This window comes from Cherax quadricarinatus, chromosome 15 (assembly GCF_038502225.1).
Source record: "Cherax quadricarinatus isolate ZL_2023a chromosome 15, ASM3850222v1, whole genome shotgun sequence".
NCBI lineage: Eukaryota > Metazoa > Arthropoda > Malacostraca > Decapoda > Parastacidae > Cherax > Cherax quadricarinatus.
In genome coordinates, this window is record NC_091306.1 from 12,026,895 (window position 1) to 12,054,138 (window position 27,244).

The 27,244-nt window shown below is 42.6% G+C and overlaps 1 protein-coding gene across 2 annotated transcripts in view; it reads right to left on the reverse strand.

The window, feature by feature from the left end:
• The window catches only part of LOC128692090 (GMP reductase 2), a 90,036-nt gene that overhangs the window by 56,679 nt on the left and 6,113 nt on the right, over positions 1-27,244 (reverse strand). For both annotated transcript variants that reach the window (XM_070085163.1, XM_070085162.1), the window contains exon 2: positions 13,928-14,047. In XM_070085163.1, the coding sequence (XP_069941264.1) occupies positions 13,928-14,047 (120 nt within the window). The remainder of the gene's footprint in view (positions 1-13,927; positions 14,048-27,244) is intronic.

Sequence of the window (27,244 nt, forward strand, 5' to 3'; positions counted from 1 at the left end):
ACTCTTCATCGTCAAAGAATCGACTTAGAAGAATTCCGTACAGTTGTGACTGAAATAGAAAATAGAGTCAACAACAGACCTCTAACTTATGTTACCGATGATCTGGACAATTTAGAAGTGTTAAGTCCATCTCATTTACTCCATGGCAGAAGGCTCGAACCTGTTCCTCCCATGAATGATAAAGAAATCATAGAGGATCCTTCTTATTTCGAACCTGAGCAACTCAGACGTAAATTCAAACACCTTAATAAAGTGATTGAACGTTGGGAGAAAATTTGGCGAGAAGACTATCTCACCTCATTGAGAGAACACTTCTATGGAGCTGGTGTTCCTGAAAATCATAAGTCCTTAAGACCTGGTGACATAGTGATTATTGACAATGATGGTCCGAGGTCCCAATGGCCACTTGGAAAAATTGTGACCATATATCCTGATGCAAATGGAATCATCAGGACAGTTGATGTTTTGAGCAAAGGTGTAGTGAATAAGCGGACAATAAATAAACTAGTACCGTTAGAATTACACAGTGTTGAAAACAAAATTAGTGATTCTCCAGAAACCACACAGACTAAAGCTGTTCAGAAAAGACAAGCAGCAGTGGTGGCGAGTGAGAAAATCAAATTAATGTTAAGTGATGAATAGTTCACCTGCAGCGAACCTCCGCTGCCCCACAGTGTGGAGAAATTTACTCCAAGAGAGGGGTATCAGCCCCTTCAGCCCCTTTCAGCCCTTTCAGCCCTGAGGGGCCCAGCCCTCTCAGAAGGAGCAAGCATCTTGTTTACTGCTACATCAAGTAATTGATCCCAGATGCAGTACCATTATGTGACGTGGTCTCGACCGCTGCTCCTTGCAGACCAGTGTTGCAGAGTGTATTTTAATAAGAGACAGTACATCTCTTACCTTAGCAGGACAATTAAGGAAAATCTTGCTCCCACTTTATTACCATAGTAAAGATAGTGGACAGTGTTGTCTATGCTTAAGACAGCAAGAATCAAACATTCTGCTTTGCTTCATCGAGGAAGTTGCAAGGAAGCAAAGGTACTAGGTCAGCTTTTCCTTTGTGTTGGGGGAAGTGATGGCGTGGGGCGCTGTGGCGTCTTCAGATTACTTTTGACTCTACTGAGAGTGACACTGATGCCAGGATAACCAACAAAGAACGATCTGTGCGTTAGTGTGAACAAAGTGTCTCACAAAACACGATAAACACTTACAGAGAAGTGTGATCAACTTCTTAGTGATATTGTGTGAACAATTATTGATGAACAGTGTAACAATGAGTGTTGCGATCCAACAGAGTGTAGTGCGACATTCTTCAAAGAACACTATTCTTCAATCAACTCAACGGATATCCGGGTGTAATTACGGGTCAGATACATATACCCAAGCAAGTGTTCTAACTCGTGGTGTACTACTATTGACTGCGCAGTTGAGTATAAAGCCGTGAGTTAGTCACTTATCATAAACCCCGGTGATATGCGGACCATTGAGTCCACACAAGTAAGTTTGTCAGCCATCAGTGAATGAAATATGCTGACATAACACCCCCTAGGGGTAATTTATAATCTTACAAATTATAACTCTTTACAGCCCGTTGAGAGATGACTTCGACAGCTTCTCAAGACCTCGTCTGCAGGAGCGGCAATGCAGGCGATGAGCTGTCTTTCTAAGTTAAGTTTTCCTATATTTAAACTTAACAGGTAATGCCATTTCTCAACAAGAAGTGAGAGGGTAGGTGGGTGAATGTGGATGGTGGGCGTAAGAAGTGGATGGATGGGTGAGAGAAGTTGGGTGGATGGATGGAGGGGTGAATTTGTGAGGGTGAGTAGAATGATTGAATGAATGAATGAAAGTGAAAGGGTGAGTAGATGGGCGAATGTGAAAGGATGGGTAGATGGGTGAATGTGAAAAGGTTGGTAGATGGGTGAATGTGAAAGGGTGAGTAGATGGGTGACTGTGAAAGGGTGAGTAGATGTAAGGGTGAATGTGAGAGGGTGGGTAGATGTAGGGGTGAATGGGAGAGGGGTGGGTGGGTGCGTGTGCTTGAGAGTGTAGTGTGCGAAGGTTGTGCCTCAGCCACTGAATGAACGTGTCCTGGACAGGAACATCCCTCCTGGGCTTCCACACCCACCCATCCGGTTGAGCTACCCTGCCACCCAACCACTAACACAACGTAAATAATATCTTCTACAATCTTTACAAAGAAAAAAACTCTTTATATACAGGCACACGGCCATCCATCTGTGCCTCTCTCCTTGGCTCTCAGCTAAAACACCTGATTTCCTTTACCCTCTGATGGGGCTTCCCTCACTGGGTCGGTGGTTATAGACCTCCCTCCCTGCACTTAACACCACTCATGAGCTAACAAAATTTAGCAGATCTCTAGTTCTTCAGCAATCATTACCAAGCAAATGTAAGTAAGCTCTTCATACATGCATACAAGGGGCATACACAAAACATGAATGCATTTGGTATAAAAAGTAACCAAGATAAAAAAAAAGTTATCATTAATTAAAAACACGTTAACGGACAAAATCCTTTGTACAAATCCATTTTGTACGAAGGTTTCTTGCTGTATGTATGCTGTATATTATGCGTTCCCATATTATTTAATGACTGACTGTATGTACAGCGAAACCTCCACAAAAATTGACTAATACGGTGAAAGGGGTGTCCGTTTTAGGAAAAAACAGTTATACTGAAAGCTTTGATTAAATGAATGTAATCCTCAGAGAAACTGGTTAGCCGGGTGAGAAGTACAGTGCCCAGACTCTAAAGTGGGAGATGGCCTGCATATTAAAAAAAAAAAAATCTTAATCGATTTGACAACCAGACAACGATGAACGTCCACTGAAGATTTAATTCACTGTATTGGTGGACTGCAAGACACTAAATAAACATGAGTACAATATTATAGTACAGCTGTACCTATACCTGAAAAGAAAGTTAAAAGTACAGTTTAATATATGTAAGACTACAATGCTGTAATTTTCTTACTTTTCTAATGGACAGATGAACTTTACTCAAGTTTCTACGTAACAGTTAAGTTCAAACACTTCTTAGAATTATCAGTCCCTTTAGAAGCCAGTGTCAATAACAATACATATGGTACTTTTATAAGGTAATGCAATATAAAACAATGTAAATCCAAGGAAAATTGGCTCCGCTGCCCAGGAACAAGGAAAATTGGCTCCACTGCCCAGGAACAAGGAAAATTGGCTCCGCTGCCCAGAAACAAGGAAAATGGAAGCCTCTAGGTTGACGCCTGGACTAGACAAACTTGTGATTAAGTGGAGTTGGTTCATTCTACTGATGGTCCAACTAGACTGGACAAATGTGCGATATTGTGGATTTGGTCCATTTCATGGCTATTCTAAATGAATACTCCATTAAACAGACATGTCGAGCCTTTGTATGGCCAGATATTTTTGTTCATTTTAGTCAGTATCCACTCTACAGAGGTTAGTTTTTCCAGGGTTTATAGTACTTACATTTGGAGCATATTACTTATTTTCAACAATTTTAGTTTCTTTTATAAATATGTTTTGCTTATCCACCTCCTTTCTTTCTTACTGTCCTTTACATACAGCGAGTACAGAGTGTCCTTAAATGCTGCTTCATTTAAAAGGTTACTCTAGTTTGGTTCCAGATGTCTCAGGTTTCTTTTAATCTCTTAATCTATTACCCCATTATGTTTGTAGAGTACCAAATATAAAGAAAAATATTTATTTAATTATTTTTTTTTCCAAACGGTAATAAGTCATTCCTTATACTGGAGGGCCCCACTTATACAGCAGGTTAGGTTCTGGGCAACTGCTGTAAAGTGAAATTAGCTGTAAAGTGAATCATAGCTTTTCTTTCACCCAATTGTTACACTCCTTTGTACAGACATGTACAGTATAATGCTAAAATAAAATTATTATTATTCAAATGCATATAAAAGCCTCATAACATATTTACACTATCATATATTAAGTGAGCAATATAACTAGGACTAAAAAATGCATATACAGTACACACATTACCTTAAAATATTTTTTGTCATTTGCTTATAGAGAGTATTGATGTTTGAATGAATGAAGAATGGGTATAACTGAAAACAGCTGTATTAGCAAAATGCTGTAAAGTGGGGGAGATTATATATATATATATATATATATATATATATATATATATATATATATATATATATATATATATATATATATATATATATATATATATATATATATATAGGTAGTAGGTTGGTAGACAGCAACCACCCAGGGAAGTACTACCGTCCTGCCAGATGACTGTGAAACAAAAACCTGTAACTGTTTTGCATGATGGTAGGATTGCTGGTTTCTTTTTCTGTCTCATAAACACGCTAAGATAACAGGGATATCTTGCTACTCCTACTTACACTTTGGTCACACTTCACAGACACGCACATGCATATATATATATACATACATCTAGGTTTTTCTCCTTTTTCTAAATAGCTCTTGTTCTTTTTTATTTCTTCTATTGTCCATGGGGAAGTGGAAAAGAATCTTTCCTCCGTAAGCCATGCGTGTCGTATGAGGCGACTAAAATGCCGGGAGCAATGGGCTAGTAACCCCTTCTCCTGTATACAATTACTAAAAAAGAGAAGAAGAAAAACTTTATAAAACTGGGTTGCTTAAATGTGCGTGGATGTAGTGCGGATGACAAGAAACAGATGATTGCTGATGTTATGAATGAAAAGAAGTTGGATGTCCTGGCCCTAAGTGAAACAAAGCTGAAGGGGGTAGGAGAGTTTCAGTGGGGGGAAATAAATGGGATTAAATCTGGAGTATCTGAGAGAGTTAGAGCAAAGGAAGGGGTAGCAGTAATGTTAAATGATCAGTTATGGAAGGAGAAAAGAGAATATGAATGTGTAAATTCAAGAATTATGTGGATTAAAGTAAAGGTTGGATGCGAGAAGTGGGTCATAATAAGCGTGTATGCACCTGGAGAAGAGAGGAATGCAGAGGAGAGAGAGAGATTTTGGGAGATGTTAAGTGAATGTATAGGAGCCTTTGAACCAAGTGAGAGAGTAATTGTGGTAGGGGACTTGAATGCTAAAGTAGGAGAAACTTTTAGAGAGGGTGTGGTAGGTAAGTTTGGGGTGCCAGGTGTAAATGATAATGGGAGCCCTTTGATTGAACTTTGTATAGAAAGGGGTTTAGTTATAGGTAATACATATTTTAAGAAAAAGAGGATAAATAAGTATACACGATATGATGTAGGGCGAAATGACAGTAGTTTGTTGGATTATGTATTGGTAGATAAAAGACTGTTGAGTAGACTTCAGGATGTACATGTTTATAGAGGGGCCACAGATATATCAGATCACTTTCTAGTTGTAGCTACACTGAGAGTAAAAGGTAGATGGGATACAAGGAGAATAGAAGCATCAGGGAAGAGAGAGGTGAAGGTTTATAAACTAAAAGAGGAGGCAGTTAGGGTAAGATATAAACAGCTATTGGAGGATAGATGGGCTAATGAGAGCATAGGCAATGGGGTCGAAGAGGTATGGGGTAGGTTTAAAAATGTAGTGTTAGAGTGTTCAGCAGAAGTTTGTGGTTACAGGAAAGTGGGTGCAGGAGGGAAGAGGAGCGATTGGTGGAATGATGATGTAAAGAGAGTAGAAAGGGAGAAAAAGTTAGCATATGAGAAGTTTTTACAAAGTAGAAGTGATGCAAGGAGGGAAGAGTATATGGAGAAAAAGAGAGAAGTTAAGAGAGTGGTGAAGCAATGTAAAAAGAGAGCAAATGAGAGAGTGGGTGAGATGTTATCAACAAATTTTGTTGAAAATAAGAAAAAGTTTTGGAGTGAGATTAACAAGTTAAGAAAGCCTAGAGAACAAATGGATTTGTCAGTTAAAAATAGGAGAGGAGAGTTATTAAATGGAGAGTTAGAGGTATTGGGAAGATGGAAGGAATATTTTGAGGAATTGTTAAATGTTGATGAAGATAGGGAAGCTGTGATTTCGTGTATAGGGCAAGGAGGAATAACATCTTGTAGGAGTGAGGAAGAGCCAGTTGTGAGTGTGGGGGAAGTTCGTGAGGCAGTAGGTAAAATGAAAGGGGGTAAGGCAGCCGGGATTGATGGGATAAAGATAGAAATGTTAAAAGCAGGTGGGGATATAGTTTTGGAGTGGTTGGTGCAATTATTTAATAAATGTATGGAAGAGGGTAAGGTACCTAGGGATTGGCAGAGAGCATGCATAGTTCCTTTGTATAAAGGCAAAGGGGATAAAAGAGAGTGCAAAAATTATAGGGGGATAAGTCTGTTGAGTGTACCTGGTAAAGTGTATGGTAGAGTTATAATTGAAAGAATTAAGAGTAAGACGGAGAATAGGATAGCAGATGAACAAGGAGGCTTTAGGAAAGGTAGGGGGTGTGTGGACCAGGTGTTTACAGTGAAACATATAAGTGAACAGTATTTAGATAAGGCTAAAGAGGTCTTTGTGGCATTTATGGATTTGGAAAAGGCATATGACAGGGTGGATAGGGGGGCAATGTGGCAGATGTTGCAAGTGTATGGTGTAGGAGGTAGGTTACTGAAAGCAGTGAAGAGTTTTTACGAGGATAGTGAGGCTCAAGTTAGAGTATGTAGGAAAGAGGGAAATTTTTTCCCAGTAAAAGTAGGCCTTAGACAAGGATGTGTGATGTCACCGTGGTTGTTTAATATATTTATAGATGGGGTTGTAAGAGAAGTAAATGCGAGGGTCTTGGCAAGAGGCGTGGAGTTAAAAGATAAAGAATCACACACAAAGTGGGAGTTGTCACAGCTGCTCTTTGCTGATGACACTGTGCTCTTGGGAGATTCTGAAGAGAAGTTGCAGAGATTGGTGGATGAATTTGGTAGGGTGTGCAAAAGAAGAAAATTAAAGGTGAATACAGGAAAGAGTAAGGTTATGAGGATAACAAAAAGATTAGGTGATGAAAGATTGAATATCAGATTGGAGGGAGAGAGTATGGAGGAGGTGAACGTATTCAGATATTTGGGAGTGGACGTGTCAGCGGATGGGTCTATGAAAGATGAGGTGAATCATAGAATTGATGAGGGAAAAAGAGTGAGTGGTGCACTTAGGAGTCTGTGGAGACAAAGAACTTTGTCCTTGGAGGCAAAGAGGGGAATGTATGAGAGTATAGTTTTACCAACGCTCTTATATGGGTGTGAAGCGTGGGTGATGAATGTTGCAGCGAGGAGAAGGCTGGAGGCAGTGGAGATGTCATGTCTGAGGGCAATGTGTGGTGTGAATATAATGCAGAGAATTCGTAGTTTGGAAGTTAGGAGGAGGTGCGGGATTACCAAAACTGTTGTCCAGAGGGCTGAGGAAGGGTTGTTGAGGTGGTTCGGACATGTAGAGAGAATGGAGCGAAACAGAATGACTTCAAGAGTGTATCAGTCTGTAGTGGAAGGAAGGCGGGGTAGGGGTCGGCCTAGGAAGGGTTGGAGGGAGGGGGTAAAGGAGGTTTTGTGTGCGAGGGGCTTGGACTTCCAGCAGGCATGCGTGAGCGTGTTTGATAGGAGTGAATGGAGACAAATGGTTTTTAATACTTGACGTGCTGTTGGAGTGTGAGCAAAGTAACATTTATGAAGGGATTCAGGGAAACCGGCAGGCCGGACTTGAGTCCTGGAGATGGGAAGTACAGTGCCTGCACTCTGAAGGAGGGGTGTTAATGTTGCAGTTTAAAAACTGTAGTGTAAAGCACCCTTCTGGCAAGACAGTGATGGAGTGAATGATGGTGAAAGTTTTTCTTTTTCGGGCCACCCTGCCTTGGTGGGAATCGGCCGGTGTGATAATAAAAAAAAAATATATATATATATATATATATATATATATATATATATATATATATATATAGTGCTGAATATGTAAAACTGGTCAATTAGCAAGAACTCATTTAAAATTAAGTCATTTCTAAAATTTTCTCTTATACGTTTAAAGATATATTTTTTTCATTAATGTTGATGTAAAAATTTATAATTTTGCACCAAAAGGAACTTAGAAAACTTACCTAACCTTATTATAACAAGAACAATTTATTTTAGCCTAACCCAACTAAATATATTTTAGATTTGTTTACAATAATTTAATACTAAACAAACACAATGAAATATATATTTTTTCGTTAGGTTCAGAATGATTTTGGCGAAATTATTGCATACACAAATTTTCGCTTGTCCTATATGGCAAGATGAGCATTGCTATTTAAGCCAAGATCGCAAGTTCTGCCTATTCGGCACGACATATATATATATATATATATATATATATATATATATATATATATATATATATATATATATATATATATATATATATATATATATATATATAGTACAAGCAAACAATCGCAGACGGGCTATTTTAACTATGCAGGACAATCCACGGGGGGAGGGATCTTTAGCTCAAGAACTTTCACACTTCTCAGTGCGTTATCAGGAGCTGTGCAATGATGCAAGCGAGCAACCAAAGCAGGGAGAGAAGTCTCAGAGTAGCGTAGGTCTCACTGGCCACGGTTATCCTTAGTCTAAGGGTAACCGTGGCCAGTGACACCTACGCTACTCTGAGACTTCTCTCCCTGCTTTGGTTGCTCCCTTGCAACATTGCACAGCTCCTGATGACGCACTGAGAAGTGTGAAAGTACTTGAGCTAAAGAGTTCCACCCCCCGTGGCTTGTCCTGCACACACACACACACACACACACACACACACACACACACACACACACACACACACACACACACACACACACACACACACACACAAGGGAAAACCTGACAGGGAGGCAGCAACGAGTCATGGTACGTGAAGATGAAGAGGTATCACAGTGGGCGCCTGTTACGAGCGGGGTCCCACAGGGGTCAGTTCTAGGACCAGTGCTATTTTTGATATATGTGAACGACATGATGGAAGGAATAGACTCTGAAGTGTCCCTGTTCGCAGATGAAGTGAAGTTGATGAGAATTAAATCGGACGAGGATGAGGCAGGACTGCAAAGAGACCTGGACAGGCTGGACATGTGGTCCAGTAACTGGCTTCTCGAATTCAATCCCGCCAAATGCAAAGTCATGAAGATTGGGGAGGGGCGAAGAAGACCGCAGACAGAGTATAGGCTAGGTGGACAAAGACTACAGACCTCACTCAGGAAGAAAGACCTAGGGGTGACCATAACACCGAGCACATCACCGGAGGCACACATCAACCAAATAACTGCTGCAGCATATGGGCGCCTGGCAAACCTGAGAATAGCGTTCCGATACCTTAATAAGGAACCATTCAAGACACTGTACACTGTGTATGTTAGGCCCATACTGGAGTATGCAGCACCAGTCTGGAACCCACACCTAGTCAAGCAAGTCAAGAAGTTAGAGAAAGTACAAAGGTTTGCAACAAGGCTAGTCCCAGAGCTCAAGGGAATGTCGTACGAGGAAAGGTTAAGGGAAATCGGACTGACGACACTGGAGGACAGAAGGGTCAGGGGAGACATGATAACGACATACAAGATACTGCGGGGAATAGACAAGGTGGACAGAGATAGGATGTTCCAGAGAGGGGACACAGGGACAAGGGGTCACAACTGGAAGCTGAAGACTCAGACGAGTCACAGGGACGTTAGGAAGTATTTCTTCAGTCATAGAGTTGTCAGCAAGTGGAATAGCCTAGCAAGTGAAGTAGTTTACCTGGAGAGAGTTCCGGGGGTCAACGCCCCCGCAGCCCGGTCTGTGACCAGGCCTCCTGGTGGATCAGAGCCTGATCAACCAGGCTGTTGCTGCTGGCTGCACGCAAACCAACGTACGAGCCACAGCCCGGCTGGTCAGGAACCGACTTTAGGTGCTTGTCCAGTGCCAGCTTGAAGACTGCCAGGGGTCTGTTGGTAATCCCCCTTATGTATGCTGGGAGGCAGTTGAACAGTCTCAGGCCCCTGACGCTTATTGTATGGTCTCTTAACGTGCTAGTGACACCCCTGCTTTTCATTGGGGGGATGTTGCATCGTCTGCCAAGTCTCTTGCTTTCGTAGTGAGTGATTTTCGTGTGCAAGTTCGGTACTAGTCCCTCTAGGATTTTCCAGGTGTATATAATCATGTATCTCTCCCGCCTGCATTCCAGGGAATACAGGTTTAGGAACCTCAAGCGCTCCCAGTAATTGAGGTGTTTTATCTCCGTTATGTGCGCCGTGAAGGTTCTCTGTACATTTTCTAGGTCAGCAATTTCACCTGCCTTGAAAGGTGCTGTTAGTGTGCAGCAATATTCCAGCCTAGATAGAACAAGTGACCTGAAGAGTGTCATCATGGGCTTGGCATCCCTAGTTTTGAAGGTTCTCATTATCCATCCTGTCATTTTTCTAGCAGATGCGATTGATACAATGTTATGGTCCTTGAAAGTGAGATCCTCCGACATGATCACTCCCAGGTCTTTGACGTTGGTGTTTCGCTCTATTTTGTGGCCAGAATTTGTTTTGTACTCTGATGAAGATTTAATTTCCTCGTGTTTACCATATCTGAGTAATTGAAATTTCTCATCGTTGAACTTCATATTGTTTTCTGCAGCCCACTGAAAGATTTGGTTGATGTCCGCGGGACAGGAGGCAGGAACCATACATAGTTTTAAGAAGAGGTGTGACAAAGCTCAGGAAGCAGAGAGAGAGAGAGGACCCAGTAGCGATCAGTGAAGAGGCGGGGCCATGAGCTGAGTCTCGACCCCTGCAACCACAATTAGGTGAGTACACATTATATATATATATATATATATATATATATATATATATATATATATATATATATATATATATATATATATATATATATATATATATATATATATACATTTATTATTTTTTATTATCACACTGGCCGATTCCCACCAAGGCAGGGTGGCCCGAAAAAGAAAAACTTTCACCATCATTCACTCCATCACTGTCTTGCCAGAAGGGTGCTTTACACTACAGTTTTTAAACTGCAACATTAACACCCCTCCTTCAGAGTGCAGGCACTGTACTTCCCATCTCCAGGACTCAAGTCTGGCCTGCCGGTTTCCCTGAACCCCTTCATAAATGTTACTTTGCTCACACTCCAACAGCAAGCCAAGTATTAAAAACCATTTGTCTCCATTCACTATCAAACACGCTCACGCATGCCTGCTGGAAGTCCAAGCCCCTTGAACACAAAACCTCATTTACCCCCTCCCTCCAACCTTTCCTAGGCCGACCCCTACCCCGCCTTCCTTCCACTACAGACTGATACACTCTTGAAGTCACTCTGTTTCGCTCCATTCTCTCTACATGTCCGAACCACCTCAACAACCCTTCCTCAGCCCTCTGGGCAACAGTTTTGGTAATCCCGCACCTCCTCCTAACTTCCAAACTACGAATTATATTCACACCACACATTGCCCTCAGACATGACATCTCCACTGCCTCCAGCCTTCTCCTCGCTGCAACATTCATCACCCATGCGTCACACCCATATAAGAGCGTTGGTAAAACTATACTCTCATACATTCCCCTCTTTGCCTCCAAGGACAAAGTTCTTTGTCTCCACAGACTCCTAAGTGCACCACTCGCCCTTTTCCCCTCATCAATTCTATGATTCACCTCATCTTTCATAGACCCATCCGCTGACACGTCCACTCCCAAATATCTGAATACATTCACCTCCTCCATACTCTCTCCCTCCAATCTGATATCCAATCTTTCATCACCTAATATTTTTGTTATCCTCATAACCTTACTCTTTCCTGTATTCACTTTTAATTTTCTTCTTTTGCACACCCTACCAAATTCATCCACCAATCTCTGCAACTTCTCTTCAGAATCTCCCAAGAGCACAGTGTCATCAGCAAAGAACACACACAAATATGTGTGTGTGTGTGTGTGTGTGTGTGTGTGTGTGTGTGTGTGTGTGTGTGTACTCACCTAATTGTGGTTGCAGGGGTAGAGACTCGGCTCCTGGCCCCGCCTCTTCACTGATCACTATTAGGTCCTCTCTCACTCTCTCTGCTTCCTGAGCTTTGTCATACCTCGTCTTAAAGCTATGTATGGTTCCAGCCTCCATTACATCACTTGCTAGGCTATTCCACTTCCTGACGACTCTATGAAAGGAAGAAATACTTCCTAACATCCCTCTGACTCGTCTGAATCTTCAACCTCCAATTGTGACCCCATATTTCTGTGTTCCCTCTCTGGAACAACCTGTCTCTGTCCACCTTATCTATTCTATGCAGTATTTTGTATGTTGTTATCATGTCCTCCAATGTCGTCAGTCCGATTTCCCTCAACCTTTCTTCGTAGGACATACCCCTGAGCTCCGGAAATAGCCTTGTTGCAAACCTTTGCACTTTCTCTAATTCCTTGACGTGCTTGACCAGGTGTGGGTTCCAAACTGGTGCTGCATACTCCAGTATGGGCCTGATGGACACAGTGTACAGTGTCTTGAACGATTCCTTACTAAGGTATCGGAACGCTATTCTCATGTTTGCCAGGCGCCCATATGCTGCAGCAGTTATCTGGTTGATGTGTGCCTCCGGAGACATGTTCGGTGTTATGGCCACCCCAAGATCTTTCTCCTTGAGCGAGGTTTGCAGTCTTTGGCAATCTGGCCTATACTCTGTCTGCGGTCTTCTTTGCCCTTCTCGGATCTTCATGACTTTGCATTTGGCAGGGTTGAATTCAAGAAGCCGGTTGCTGGTCCACCTGTCCAGCCTGTCCAGGTCTCTTTGAAGTCCTGCCTGATCCTCATCTGATTTAATTCTCATTAACTTCACATCTGCGAACAGGGACACCTCTGAGTCTATCCCTTCCATCATGTCATTCACATATACCAAAAAGAGCACTGGTCCTAGGACCGACCCCTATGCGACCCCGCTCATCACAGGTGCCCACTGTGATACCTCATCCCGTACCATGACTCGTTGTTGCCTCCCTGTCAAGTATTATCTGATCCATTGCAGTGCCCTTCCTGTTATACGCACTTGATCCTCTAGTTTCTCCACTAGTCTCTTGTGAGGAACTGTGTCGGAGGCCTTCTTGCAGTCCAAGAAAATGCAATTAACCCACTCTCTCTCTCGTGTCTTACTTTTGTAACTGTCATAAAACTCCAGACGGTTTGTGACACAGGATTTGCCTTCCATGAATCCGTGCTGGTTGTCGTTTATAATCTTGTTCCGTTCCAGGTGCTCCACCACTCTCCTGATAATCTTCTCCATGACTTTGCATACTATACACGTCAGTGACACTGGTCTGTAATTTAGTGCCTCTTTTCTGTCTCCTTTTTTAAAAATGGAAACTACATTTGCGGTCAAACATACCTCAGGTAGTTGCCCAGTTTCAAGGGATGTGTTGAAGTTTGTGGTTAATGGCACACACAGTATTCATGCTCCCTCCCTGAGGACCCAAGGGGAGATGCTGTCCGGTCCCATTGCCTTTGAGGTATCAAGGTCACTTAGCAGCTTCTTCATCTCCTCCTCAGCTGTGTGCATATCATCCAGCACTTGTTGGTCTATTCCCTGTTGGTGTCCCCCTCTGTCCTGTCTTCCCAGAGTCCTTCTTATCTCCACTGTGAATACTGTGTGTGTGTGTGTGTGTGTGTGTGTGTTTTGTATACGTATGAAATTAAAAGAGTACTGTACAATACTCAAATGCAAGATTTTATTACCAGTTTAATTCCTAATATGCCCAGGTTTTTTTTTTAATAATTATGGACTTTTGAGTGTAAAGAATAAGCAAATTGTTAATCTATTTTTGTAACATTAATATACCATTTTGGGAAATATGAAATTATTTGAATACAGTTTTAGTCAATGACCTGGATTGATCCTGGTACTTCGAAGAAATACAACCTTCTTCTCTCCTCTATTTTTTTTTTTGGCAGTTACTCAAGGACATGGATCATAAAAAATATCTACAAAGTTCCATACCTTAGCTAGGGTCTTTGCCATTTCAAAAGTCCCTACGGTATCCATATTGGCTGCTATGATTGGAATACCTTTCCATGTCTGCTTTGAATTTTTAAAGATGATTGTCCTTTCTAGATCAACCTGGAAGGATAAAAGAAATTCATTAAAAAGAAAATATTGAAGATTTTGAAAAAGTAGTGAAGTAATACTGATCCAATGAACTGGATCATACCTCCCATTCCCCAGGTACTACATCATCCCTAAAAAATTATAAAATGCTTCCCTATAAAAATAGTAAAAATAATAATCTACCTGTAATCAGAAGAAAATGAAAATTGATGTTAAGCAACTCATTATGTGTGTAACAATGAGAGGCAGTGCTGCTGTCTTAACTCATTATGTCTGTAACAATGAGAGGCAGTGCTGCTGTCTTAACTCATTATGTCTGTAACAATGAGAGGCAGTGCTGCTGTCTTAACTCATTATGTCTGTAACAATGAGAGGCAGTGCTGCTGTCTTAACTCATTATGTCTGTAACAATGAGAGGCAGTGCTGCTGTCTTAACTCATTATGTCTGTAACAATGAGAGGCAGTGCTGCTGTCTTAACTCATTATGTCTGTAACAATGAGAGGCAGTGCTGCTGTCTTAACTCATTATGTCTGTAACAATGAGAGGCAGTGCTGCTGTCTTAACTCATTATGTCTGTAACAATGAGAGGCAGTGCTGCTGTCTTAACTCATTATGTCTGTAACAATGAGAGGCAGTGCTGCTGTCTTAACTCATTATGTCTGTAACAATGAGAGGCAGTGCTGCTGTCTTAACTCATTATGTCTGTAACAATGAGAGGCAGTGCTGCTGTCTTAACTCATTATGTCTGTAACAATGAGAGGCAGTGCTGCTGTCTTAACTCATTATGTCTGTAACAATGAGAGGCAGTGCTGCTGTCTTAACTCATTATGTCTGTAACAATGAGAGGCAGTGCTGCTGTCTTTAGTCACTAAATAGGTAATCATGAGGTGTAACAAGACCAATACTATGGGTAGTACTGTAATGGCACATGACACTTTAAATTACCCTAACAACAGAAGTCCAGGTAGGATCCAAAGGTTATTTAAACACAAAGAGCAAGAGAAGGTAATAAACTGAGAGGTATAAGGAACAGACTGTGTATGTACTAACCTATATATAACTGGCTATGGTAAAGTGATCACAAACCACTAGTCTTAATATCTAGTGGAACTGCCTTTATACTGGGCTACCACACCCCTGAAATGAACTCCCACACTCCTGCAGTACGCTCCCACATCCCTATAACTCCTGCTCCCACTAACTTACACCTTTAACTCACACTTCTAAAACTTATTAACACACGTTACTCGACACATTTTTTCTTCCTTCTTTACCCAGTAAGAGTGAAAAGATAAATGCAGTTGTTTTTCTGGTGAGCTGCACAGGGAACGTGGGCAAGAGTTATGAGTGACCATCATCAATTATAATCTCCGTTGTGTTCGCAGCGACGACCAATATTAACTGTGCTTCAATATTAATTTTAAATACTCTCGTAGGGCATTTTTATAATTGTTGCTCACTAGAGTTTTTCTTTCACATTACGTATTATAGTTCGTGGATGATTATTTCGAAATTTATCAATTTTTTTTAATTACTTTGTATATTATATCCTTGTAAATCATATTAGGTGGACAACATTAGCGAATAACAGTATAAATAATTTTCATTAAAGATGTACACAGTCATTAATGCTTATGTAGGAATCTATTTTTAAAAATATTCAGAATTATCATGGTCGTGTGTATGTGTGTGTGTGTATGTGTGTGTGTGTGTGTGTGTATGTGTGTGTGTGTGTGTGTGTGTGTGTGTGTGTGTGTGTGTGTGTGTGTGTGTGTGTGTGTGCGCGCGCGCGCACTCACCTATTTGTGGGTGCAGGGGTCGAGATATAGTTCCTGGCCCCGCCTCTTCACCGATCGCTACTAGGTCCTCTTTCGCCCTGCTCCATGAGGTTTATCATACCTCGTCTTAAAACTATGTATGGTTCCTGCCTCCACTACATCTCTTGCCAGACTACTACACTTCCTGACAACTCTATGGCTGAAGAAATACTGCCTAACATCTCTGACTCATTTGAGTCTTCAACTTCTAATTGTGGCCCCTTGTTTCTGTCACATCTCTGGAACATCCTGTCTGTCCACTCTGTCAATTCCTCGTAGTATTTTGTATGCCGTTATCATGTCTTCCCTAACCCTCCAGCGTCGTCAGGCCGATTTCCCTTAAACTTTCTTCATAGGACATTCCCCTTATCTCTGGAACTAGCCTTGTTGCAAACCTTTGCGCTTTCTCTAATTTATTGACGTGTTTGACCAGATGTGGGTTCCAAACTGGTGCTGCGTACTCCAGTATGGGCATGACCTGCACGGTGTACAGAGTCTTGAACGATTTCTTACTGAGGTACCGGAACGCTATTCTCAGGTTTGCCAGGCGCCCATGTGCCGCAGCAGTTATCTGGTTAATGTGTGCTTCTGGCGATGTATTAGGTATTATACTCACTCTAGATCTTTCTCCTTGAGTGAGATTTGCAGTCTTTGGCCTCCTAGCCTATACTTAGTCTGCGGTCTTCTTTGCCCTTCTCCGATCTTCATGACTTTGCGTGTGTTTGTGAGCGGGTGTGTTTGTGAGCGGGTGTGTTTGTGAGCGGGTGTGTTTGTGAGCGGGTGTGTTTGTGCGCGGGTGTGTTTGTGCGCGGGTGTGTTTGTGCGCGGGTGTGCGCGCGCCTTCGCACACCCCAGTCCGTCAGGGTCCGATCGAGTTGCGAGAGCATGAGGATCTGTGAGTCAGTCATTACTAATTATGCAATTTAACTGGACAGAAGGCTTGGTCAACATTGACGTCAAGCTGGCCAGAAGGCTCGGTCAACATTAAGGTCAAGCTGGCCAGGAGGATAGCTCAGCGGTCAAGCTGGCCAGAAGGATAGGTCAGCGGTCAAGCTGGCCAGAAGGATAGGTCAGCGATCAAGCTGGCCAGAAGGATAGGTCAGCGGTCAAGCTGGCCAGAAGAGGTCAGCGGTCAAGCTGGCCAGAAGGATAGGTCAGCGGTCAAGCTAGGTGTCATCAGTTCAGTCAGCAACAAATCATCCCCTGGCACTAAACGTTTCTCACAACAAGAATTTAAACGCTCTACTGCGCAAATGTTCTGAGAAACTTTAAGAACAATATACACTATAACAGACATCAGGATAAGATTTTGTTTGAATTTTTAATCCAGAGGGTTAGCCACCCAGTGCGTCATTGAGGACTATCTGCATTTTATTTCCATTGGGGTCATCAATCTTGTCCCCCCAAGATGCGACCCACACCAGTCGACTAAGAACCAGGTACCTACAGTGGCGGACCTACATTTTTGGGACCCTGAAGCTTGAACTGTTAGTTATTGGGAGACCTTCGCAACCAGCAACGACTAGCCTACATGATACTTTAATAACCTTTAATTTTTTTAACTATTATTTTGTATTGAATCACACTATATTATTATCATTATTATTATTTAAAAAACCTTCTCATACAATACACCCCAAATTTTTAAGCAATGTGGACTAAAATCACTTTTGTGGCCCCTCCTGGATTAGGGGCCCTGAAGCTTATGCGTCATTAGTTTCATAGTAGATACGCCCCTGGGTACCTACTTACTGCTATGTTAACAGGGATCACAGGTGCTTATTTCTTTTAATAATGAAATAGAGTTAAACCCGTTGGGGTAAACGCTAAAATTTTAACGAAAAAGGAAAAATTGCTGGTGTTCTTGTTCATACTTGGGGAGAAACTGGTTACAGAGTATACTTCCCACCGACTCGGCTTCCAGAAAAACACGCAAACTGTTTTTTTTTTTTACGAGACTATAATGTGTATTCACTGTTCTTGGTGCCAATTCATGTCCTTCCTCTGCCCTCACTATTAAACTATGGTGGTGCAATAAAAAATTACATTAAGAAATGATGCATAAATCGTTGCAAGTGGCTTACATGAAAGGACCAAAATGTGTGTGTTGGTCCATATAAAAACGAAGCAACACTAGTTTCATGACAACCGGATACAGCGTTGCGTGCTAGATGAACAATGTATCCGGACACGTGATCAAGTAAATACAATGTATATAAATTAGAGTATACGAGCTAAGTCCCTTCCTTATAATTTTCTTTTTGATTCGTACACAAATTCACAAGTATGACATATTAGTTGACTATATTCACTGGATATATGATATCATTATATCTCACAGGAAATGTATCCTCAGCGATGTATTCTAGCAAATAATAAACAAGAAAATATAAATGAAAGTAGTGGGCTCAATGTGGTGTATTTGCACAGAATTACGAGGTCATTAAATGTTTATTAATACAAAAAATACAAGGAGCTATTCAGAGAGAGGTATGTCTCTCACTGCGAATACAGAGTTAAAGTATTATTTAAATCCATATCTTAATTATAGGTGATCTTCCCATCAAGTACCGATCCAGGAGCAGACATGTACAGGAATACATGACTGCAAAAACCAAAGGAGCCAACTGCAAGTAAGTAAATCTGTCCGATTTTTTTAGGTTATCCCAGGTAATTACACTATGTATGATAGTTGTACTTATGTGTACCTTTGCCCAAATAAACTTACACCTTAATTAAAAATTATAGAGCTCTATCTTTACAGGTTAATGGATACTTATCGGCCCTGGATGCTTTAGGTATGGATGTTATCATGAATCCATCTCGAGTCTCTCAAGCCTCCAGTCACTGAAGTATACTATTCCACTGTAATTCCACATATTATTATTATTATAATCAAAAAGAAGCGCTAAGCCACAAGGACTATACAGCGCTGCAGGGCAGGAAGGAAGCGAGGGCATCAGATGGCAAAAGGGAGATGGATGAGTAATAGGTTACGGATGACAGCGGGGTAGTGGATGGTGAAAGGGTAAAGGGCAGCAAGAGACTGAACTAGAAAGGGTTGAGGGGAGTGCGAAAAGTATCATCAGAGTTTGTGAAGTAAATCAGTCGTTGTCAAGAAGTCAATGAGAGAGTCCGGATTAAAGGAGGGTCCATCAGCAAGAAGGGAAGGTAAAGAGAGAGTAGTAGAACGAAGACGACGTTGGAGGTAAATTCTGCGTGCTCGTTGATAGAGAGGGCAGTCTAACAGAATGTGGCTAATCGATACTGGAACTTGACACTGCTCACAGAGAGGAACAGGGTGCCTCTCCATGAGATACCCATGAGTAAGACGAGTGTGGCCAATGCGAAGGCGGGAGAGAGTGGTCTCCCAACCTCGGCATTGATGACAAGACGGCCAGTAACCTATGCTCGGTTTAATAGAATGAAGTTTGTTACCGAGCAGAGTTGACCAATGTTGCTGCCAACGGGTGCGAAGGTGGGTAGCTATTGCAGCAAAATAGTCCAGAAATGGAACACCTCGATAGGAAATTGGTAGGTCATGTACTGCTGACCGCGCAGCAGTGTCTGCCTGTTCATTGCCCTGTACGTCAACATGACCAGGGACCCAACAAAAAACAATATCTTTATGTTTGGTAGAGATACGGCGTAGCCAAAGTTGGATACGGAGAACTAGGGGATGAGATGTATCAAATTTTCGTATAGCCTGTAGAGCACTAAGGGAGTCTGAGACTACTACAAATGATGACACAGGCATAGATGCGATACGAATAAGTGCTGCAAGAATGGCATACAGTTCAGCAGTAAAAATGCTAGCTGAAGATAGTAAATGCCCCCACACTACGCTGTCCGGAAACACTGCTGCGAATCCGACGCCGTCTGAAGACTTAGAGCCATCTGTGTACACAGCGGTGGCATGAGAATGGGAGTGGAAGTGATCAAGAAAAAGAGAGCGGGAAGCCACCGTAGGCAGTTGAGCTTTCAAGCAAGGGAGTGAGAAAGAACAGACCCGAACAGCTGGAACTTCCCAGGGGGGTAGGGAAAAGTGAGATGCTATATGAACATATAAAGGTGGTAACTGAAGGGAAGACAAGAGTGAATGTAGGCGAAGAGAAAAGGGACGGAGCAAACAGGGGCGGCGAACGAATAAAGAATGTCTACTAATATCAGTGGCCATTCTATAAATGGAAGGATTGTGTAGATCGTGAGAGCGTACATAGTAGCGAAGGCAATGGGCATCACGGCGATCAGACAAGGATGGAACATTCGCTTCTGTATAGAGGCTCTCAACAGGGGAAGAGCGAAAAGCACCAAGGCACAAACGTAATCCTTGGTGATGGATAGAGTTAAGGCTAGAGAGAGTAGCAGGAGAGGCCACGGAATAAATCTGGTCACCATAATCGAGTTTCGATAAAATGAGGGCTGAATGTAGGCGAAGCAGAGTTCGACGATCAGCTCCCCAGGAAAGATGAGCAAGGGTTTTAAGAAGGTTTAGCCGGCTGTGGCAAGTTGCCTTCAGAGAGGTAATGTGAGGTTTCCAGGATAACCTACGGTCAAAGAGAAGGCCTAGAAACCTGACTGTATCACGTTCGGGGATACGGGAGCCATAGAGATACAAAGGATGATCGGAGATAACAGAGCGTCTAGTGAAAGTAATTTGGTGAGTTTTGGTACTGGAAAATTTAAACCCATGCGTGGTGGCCCAAGTGGAAACACGGTCGACCGCATGCTGGAGAGAAACTGCAATAAGATGACAGTCAGCGCCTGCACAAGCTATAGCGAAGTCATCAACATAGAATGATGACCAAATATTGGGTGGAAGAACAGAGGCCAAATCATTTATAGCAAGGAGAAACAGTGTTGTGCTTAGAACACATCTCTAAGGGACACCTTCAGCTTGGACGAAGTCCGGGGAAAGAACATTATTGACTCGAACTCGGAAATGTCTGTCAGTTAAAAAGTTCTTAAGGAAGGATGGTAGATTGCCTCGGAGGCCTAAGGAATGGGCCTGGGCCAAAATATTATACCTCCAAGTTGTGTCATATGCCTTCTCAAGGTCAAAAAATATGGCAATAACTGAGTGATTATTCACAAAGGCATTACGAACATACGTATCCAAGCGTAGTAAGGGGTCTATGGTAGAACGACCCTTACGAAAGCCATATTGACTAGCGGAGAGACTGTTGTGTGTCTCTAAATACCACATTAAACGTCGATTTACGAGACGTTCCATCACTTTGCAAACTGCACTAGTAAGAGCGATGGGGCGATAGTGGGAGGCATCATGTCCTGTAGTACCTGGTTTGCGGAAAGGGAGAACAATGGCAGATTTCCACAGCTGGGGAAGAACTCCTTGTGCCCAAATAAGATTGAAGAGGTGTAAGAGGACTACAAGGGCTGACCGATGTAAATGTTGTAACATACGAATATGAATGTCATCAGGCCCAGCTGCCGATGATCGGCAAGCTGAGAGTGTTGCCACCAGTTCTTGAAGTGTAAAAGGCACATTATACTGTTCTTCTCTGAGAGAAGAAAAGTCCAAGGGTACTAACTCTCTGGCAGACTTTGAGGAAAGAAACGAGGGGCATAGATGGAGCCCTCGGGAAATATGGACCAGATGTGTGCCAAGTTCAATGGCAACGTCGAGAGGGTTTGCTACATCAACACCAGCGACTCGTAGAACAGGAGCCGGGTCAGGAGAGTATTTACCACTCAATTTCCTCACTTTTTTCCAGACTGCACTCATAGAAGAAGCAGAGGTGATGGTGGAAACATAGTCTCGCCAACAAGTGCGTTTAGCTTCACGGATGACACGGCGAGCGATCGCACGCTTTTGCTTAAAATCAAGAAGTCTCTCAGCAGTTCTATTGTACCAGTACCTGCCCCATGCAGCACGTTTCAAACGTACTGCACAAGCACAAGCAGGAGACCACCAAGGCACGCACTTCTGAGAATGCCTGCCTGAGGTTTGGGGTATAGAATGAGAAGCTGCGGTATAAACTGACGTCGAGAAGATGTGTAGGAGCTCATCAATGGAGGATGAAGAAGGAACCTCACTAAAAGCAGTGAGGTGTGAGTAAAGATCCCAATTTGCCCGATCAAATTGCCAGCGAGGGCTACGGAAAGGTGGTGAAGAGGAAGGAGAAGTAAGAATGATCGGAAAATGATCGCTGTCATTTAAGTCTGGTAGAACAGACCAGGCGAAGTCTAGTGCAGTGGAGGAAGAGCAGACTGATAGATCGATGCAAGAGAGAGGATGAGTACGAGGATCAAAATGGGTGGGAGTACCCGTATTTAAAACATGGAGGGGGTGAGAGGCGAGAAAAGCCTCCAACTGGATGCCACGTGAGTCACAATGAGACCCCCCCCCCAGAGGAAATGGTGGGCATTAAAATCACCAAGTAACAGAAGTGGTGGTGGTAAGGATGAAACAAGAAAGGCAAAGTCTGGGATAGAAAATGCTCGAGAAGGAGAGAGATATAAAGAACATATTGTAAACCACTTATTCAAGTGGATACGGGCTGCAGTGTAATGCAGCGAGGTATGGACAAATAGTTGACAGTACGGAATATCATTGCATAGAAGGGCACTTTCATTAAAGGTCCCATCTGAGAAAGGATCTGAAGAATACAATAAATTATAGCCTGAGATATGTTGGAAAACAGCCGAGTGTAATTTTGGTTCTTGTAAGCAAGCACCAACAGGGGAAAACCTGGAAAGCAACATCTGAAGCTCACCCCGATTACCCGAGGCCGCGGATATTCCACTGTAAATAGGCCATGATTGGCAATGAAGAAAATATCAGGAATCTGTAGGTAAAGGCACCTACGGACTAGAGGGGTTAGAAAAGTCAATGTGTGGTGGCATTGGAAGATGTTCAAGTAGCGAAGGAACGGAGCATTGCGAAGAATGGGGTTGTGAAGATGGAGGAGAGGGAAGAGAAGGAACAGGAAGTGAATCAGTGTCCATTGAAGGTTTAGTCTCTGCAATATATTCTGAAATGGCTTCAAGTGTTTCTGAATTCAAAGATGTATGGGAGACCATATTGGAGATAGAAGGAGGAGGGTGAGTAAAGATTGGGACAGTAATGGACTGTACCAAAGTAGAGGGGGAGGGAAGAGTGTAAGGGACTGGAGATGAAGTGTGGGGGGGGACAGAAGAGGCAGAAACCTGGGAGGTGGCAGAAGAGGGAGAAACTTGGGAGGGGACGGGGGTGGAAGGCATAGTACGAGGAGGAGGGTGAATCTCCACACTTGTAATAGAGCCAGAGAGAGGGGAAGAACTAGGTACAGAGACTGGAAAGGTAAAGTGTGGAGGTGGAAGAAGGGAAGGAAGGGGCAAAGAAGATTTGAGCAATGTGGATTTTTTGGACTTCTGAGTAGAGGGGCGATTGGTATTAGGTGTCGTACGAGGTCTTGTCGATACTGGGGCTTGTGAGGAAGGACGCGAAGATGTGAGAACAGACTGAGTTGTAGTCGGGACGTCAGAGCCAAGGACAGCAAAAGGATTAGATGCCGTAGTGGCTATGGGAGGGGTAACAACAGAGGAGGCTGCAGAAGATGGGACCCCAGAAGTGGGGGGATGTTTGGAAACACGAGAATAAGAAACATGGGGTAGTCTCCCTTGGAGGCGGAGATGAGTAACTGCCATAGCATAAGGGAGACCTTCTGCCTCTTTGAGGCAACGGATTTCACGTTCATTAAAGTAGACCTGGCAACGGCGGGAGTACGAAGGGTGAGCTTCATTACAATTAAGGCAAGATGGAGGTTGACTGCAAGATGTATTAGAATGGTTGTCGGCACCACAGACTGGGCATTCGGCCATAGATCTGCAATATTTCGCTGGGTGACCAAAACGCCAGCAATTTCTACATTGTTGCGGTGTAGGTATCACCTTTCGAACTTGTAACCGATGTCCCGCGACATATACAGAGGACGGGAGTTCTCGGCTGTCAAAAGTTAAACAAGCCACATTGCAAGGGTAACGTCTCCGCCCCCGGGCAGGAAGGACATAAGTGTCTACTTTGAGGATTGGGAGATCCTGGAGTTCCAGCTGTTCAAAAATGTCATTGCCACATGACTGGAAATTCTGTTGGACTATGGTATGGGGCAGAATGACAGTACCACTACAAGAATTGAGAGAAAGATGTTTTTCAATAGTGACAGGAGTAGTATCGATATTCGAAAGGAGAGAAAGATCATGAGCTTGGGTAGCATTCTGGACAGTGACGATGCGCATACCGCTCTTGAGAGCATGAAATGAAATATCTCTACCAACATGACGCAGGAGCGCTTTGCCAATACTATGGTCAGAAAGGTAGGCAGAAGAAGAAGTCGGTCTTAAAGTAAAGAATTTAGTCCATTGTGTGGTCCGAAACTGAGTGTGGAGAGGGAGTGCTTGACGTGTCGGTCTTTTCCGAGTAGAATGGGAAGGTAACGAAGGAGCATCATCAGGAGATTGACGTTGGCATTTAGGAGTATGACCGGAGTTGGTCCGGCGTGAAATGGGTGGGCGATTCAAAAATTGCCGTACCGTAGAGGGAGAAGCCGGAAGCATAGTCAAAGGAGAGCGGAGTTCAGACAAATCGAAGGAGTCAGTCGAAGCCCCGGTACCTGAAGCGGGTGAGGAAACAGCACCAGCAAGAGGTACAGGGGCATCAGGAGTGTCCGAAGAGTGGTCTAAACACAAGGCAAGGTCAGAATGGGGTGCGGTATCAAGAAGGGGCCCGGGGGTAGTGGGTTCATGGACTAGGGCTGCCATGGTTAGGTTACTCCTTTGCTTTTTGTTTTTAAGAAAAAAAAAGAAAGAAGAAAAAATAAAAATAAAAAAAAAGAATAAAAAAAGGGGGGAGCGGGGAGGAATAGTTCCCAGGAGGAATGAAAGGGCCGGAAATCTCCCTCTGCGCCCAAGAGGACCTCAACACCGCTAGTAGTGCAGATGCAGCATGGAACCCGTGCCATACCCTACCCTTCATGCCAGTAAACCAGCAATCTGGGATAGCAACCTCACATCTGCCGAGCTACCTCGGTGGACAAAAGAGAGGGCGGCCGGATATCCGCCACAAAGCATACCTCCTTCGGCCACCACCCCCGGAATCCGAAAGGTGGCTTCCAGAGATACATCCGTCACCCGAAAGACACCCAAAGCTACTCTGGGATACCGGAGAGGGATCGGGACATCCCCAGGCAATCCAGATTCCACGGCAAACTACGCAACTACGCACCGCCAAGAACCTCAACGGAATGGGATGGACCCCAGTGTCCTTTCCCCTACCTAGGAAGTAGCGCACCTGTGGGAGAAATCCCAAAGGCCAAAAAGAGGAAGGGCAAAAGGGAGGGGTGAGGAGGAGGAGGAGGAATGGAAAAAGGGGAGGATGGGATAGGGGAGGGGAGAATGGGGGGTAATTAGGTTCGGTCTGAGGAAGAAGACCGACAGGGCTAATTCCTCAGACCAAGAGCCTCTTCACCACGCCAAGGAGCCCCCCTTGAAGAGGTAATTCCACATAGCTTATACTAGAATGGTCACACTAATTTTAATATCAATTACTCTAATGTGGCTGAACAGACCTACGGACAACATAGCAAGCTAACAGATCATACCGTTATACACAACTAACTGCATACATCCCGCATCCTGTCATACACATCAAAAACTACATCCCATATTCCATCATACACGTCAAAAATTACATCCCACATCCTTTCACACGTGAAAAACTACCTCCCACATCTTTAAGTTATTCAGGTATCAGTTAGCAGATATGACTCCCACAGGCTTTTAATATACACGATGCAGCTCGTCGTCTGCCAGTTATCGGGCTATATTTGGATAAGTTTCCTCCTTTCCTATGTAATATTTTCCAGTCTAACCTCCCCAAACTCATCTATGGCTTTTATATCAGCAAACTGATCATTTAGCTAAACTACTACTTGCTAAACAGTGCGGCATGGATTTGGACCATTATAGGCAATCCGACCTAAATAATTTATTCTATGATAGTATTATGCATTTCATATCCATGCAAAAGATTTCACTTCTGTAACAGTAGTAGTAATAGTTGTTGTGGAAAATTGCATTTATCTGAATGTAACTAATTATGTACATAACAGTAAATGATAACAAAGATAATTATTATTTATCAATGTTACATAGACAAGTAGGAATTTGGGACACCTAGGTCGCAAAAAAATGTCCCCTTCGATACCTACCACTGTCATAACCACAAGTTGCTCTGGACCTATTAATTAAATGAAATATACATACACCAGGAATACTGGTAAATATATAAATTTGTGGACTGTATATTAAAAAATGATTATATATAAATTCACATATACATAACAGAAGGAAAATATATCTTAATATCACTCGCCAATTTGACTGGATATTAAGTTGTATCATACTCAGAAAAACCTCACTAACTAAATTTATGAAAACACTGGCCAGAATTATACACAAATCTAGAGAGCTTATCTGAGGTTCCTGGAGCTGTCTTGTCCAGTCGTCTGATATCTCAAGTTATGCAGGAATGCACATCCAACAATTTCTCCTCCTATTTGAGAGGTGTCAATCCAATTTTAACCTCTAGAGCACGAAAAATTCTTCCCATTACAACGTTTCTAATACAAATTCAAAACCCAAGATGGCGAGTCTCGTCTGCGCTGACGCAGGCTCTCCGTTTTCTATGACATATATTATTAAATACAGTATGGCCATCTATTTACATATAAATACTGAATTTCTGGAAAATATATACAGTATTTTCCACAGTTGTAGTGACGGCGGCGACAGGAGGAACTTTGACCGTGTAGGTCACTCAGTACTCATACCAATAAAAAGTATATATACACAGTACACGCATACAATGTAAACAAAGATAAAATAATCAATAAAAAGCACGAACATAAAAGCTCAACACAAATACTTTTATACCAAGTTAAAACAGCCAACATCAGTTAAAAAAAAATTCACTGAATATAACAGGGTTTACTAAAAGTTTCCCGAGATCCCTACAGGCACCACAGTAATTATGAAAACCATTACGAAGAGAAACAGGCCTAAGCCATGAGCAAATTTGTATTGATTGATCAATCCAAAGCGTTTTTATCACCAAGAAATTAATGTGATAGCTTTATAACTGCCGCTATTTTTACTCGCATTACTAAGCTGCATCACTCGCAGGCGATACATATTAGTAATGTCATCCTGCCGTATGACTATGACGCACATCAAGGGGCATTTGTATCATTACGTAGCCTCACTCACTGCAACGAGTTTTAAATATGTTCAAACACTACAAACGTATGATAATTTAACATATTGCTTCCAGCATGTCATTTTTCTATTTCATACCAGTCCTTTAATTCCTGTTGAAGAAACGGGGGATCAACT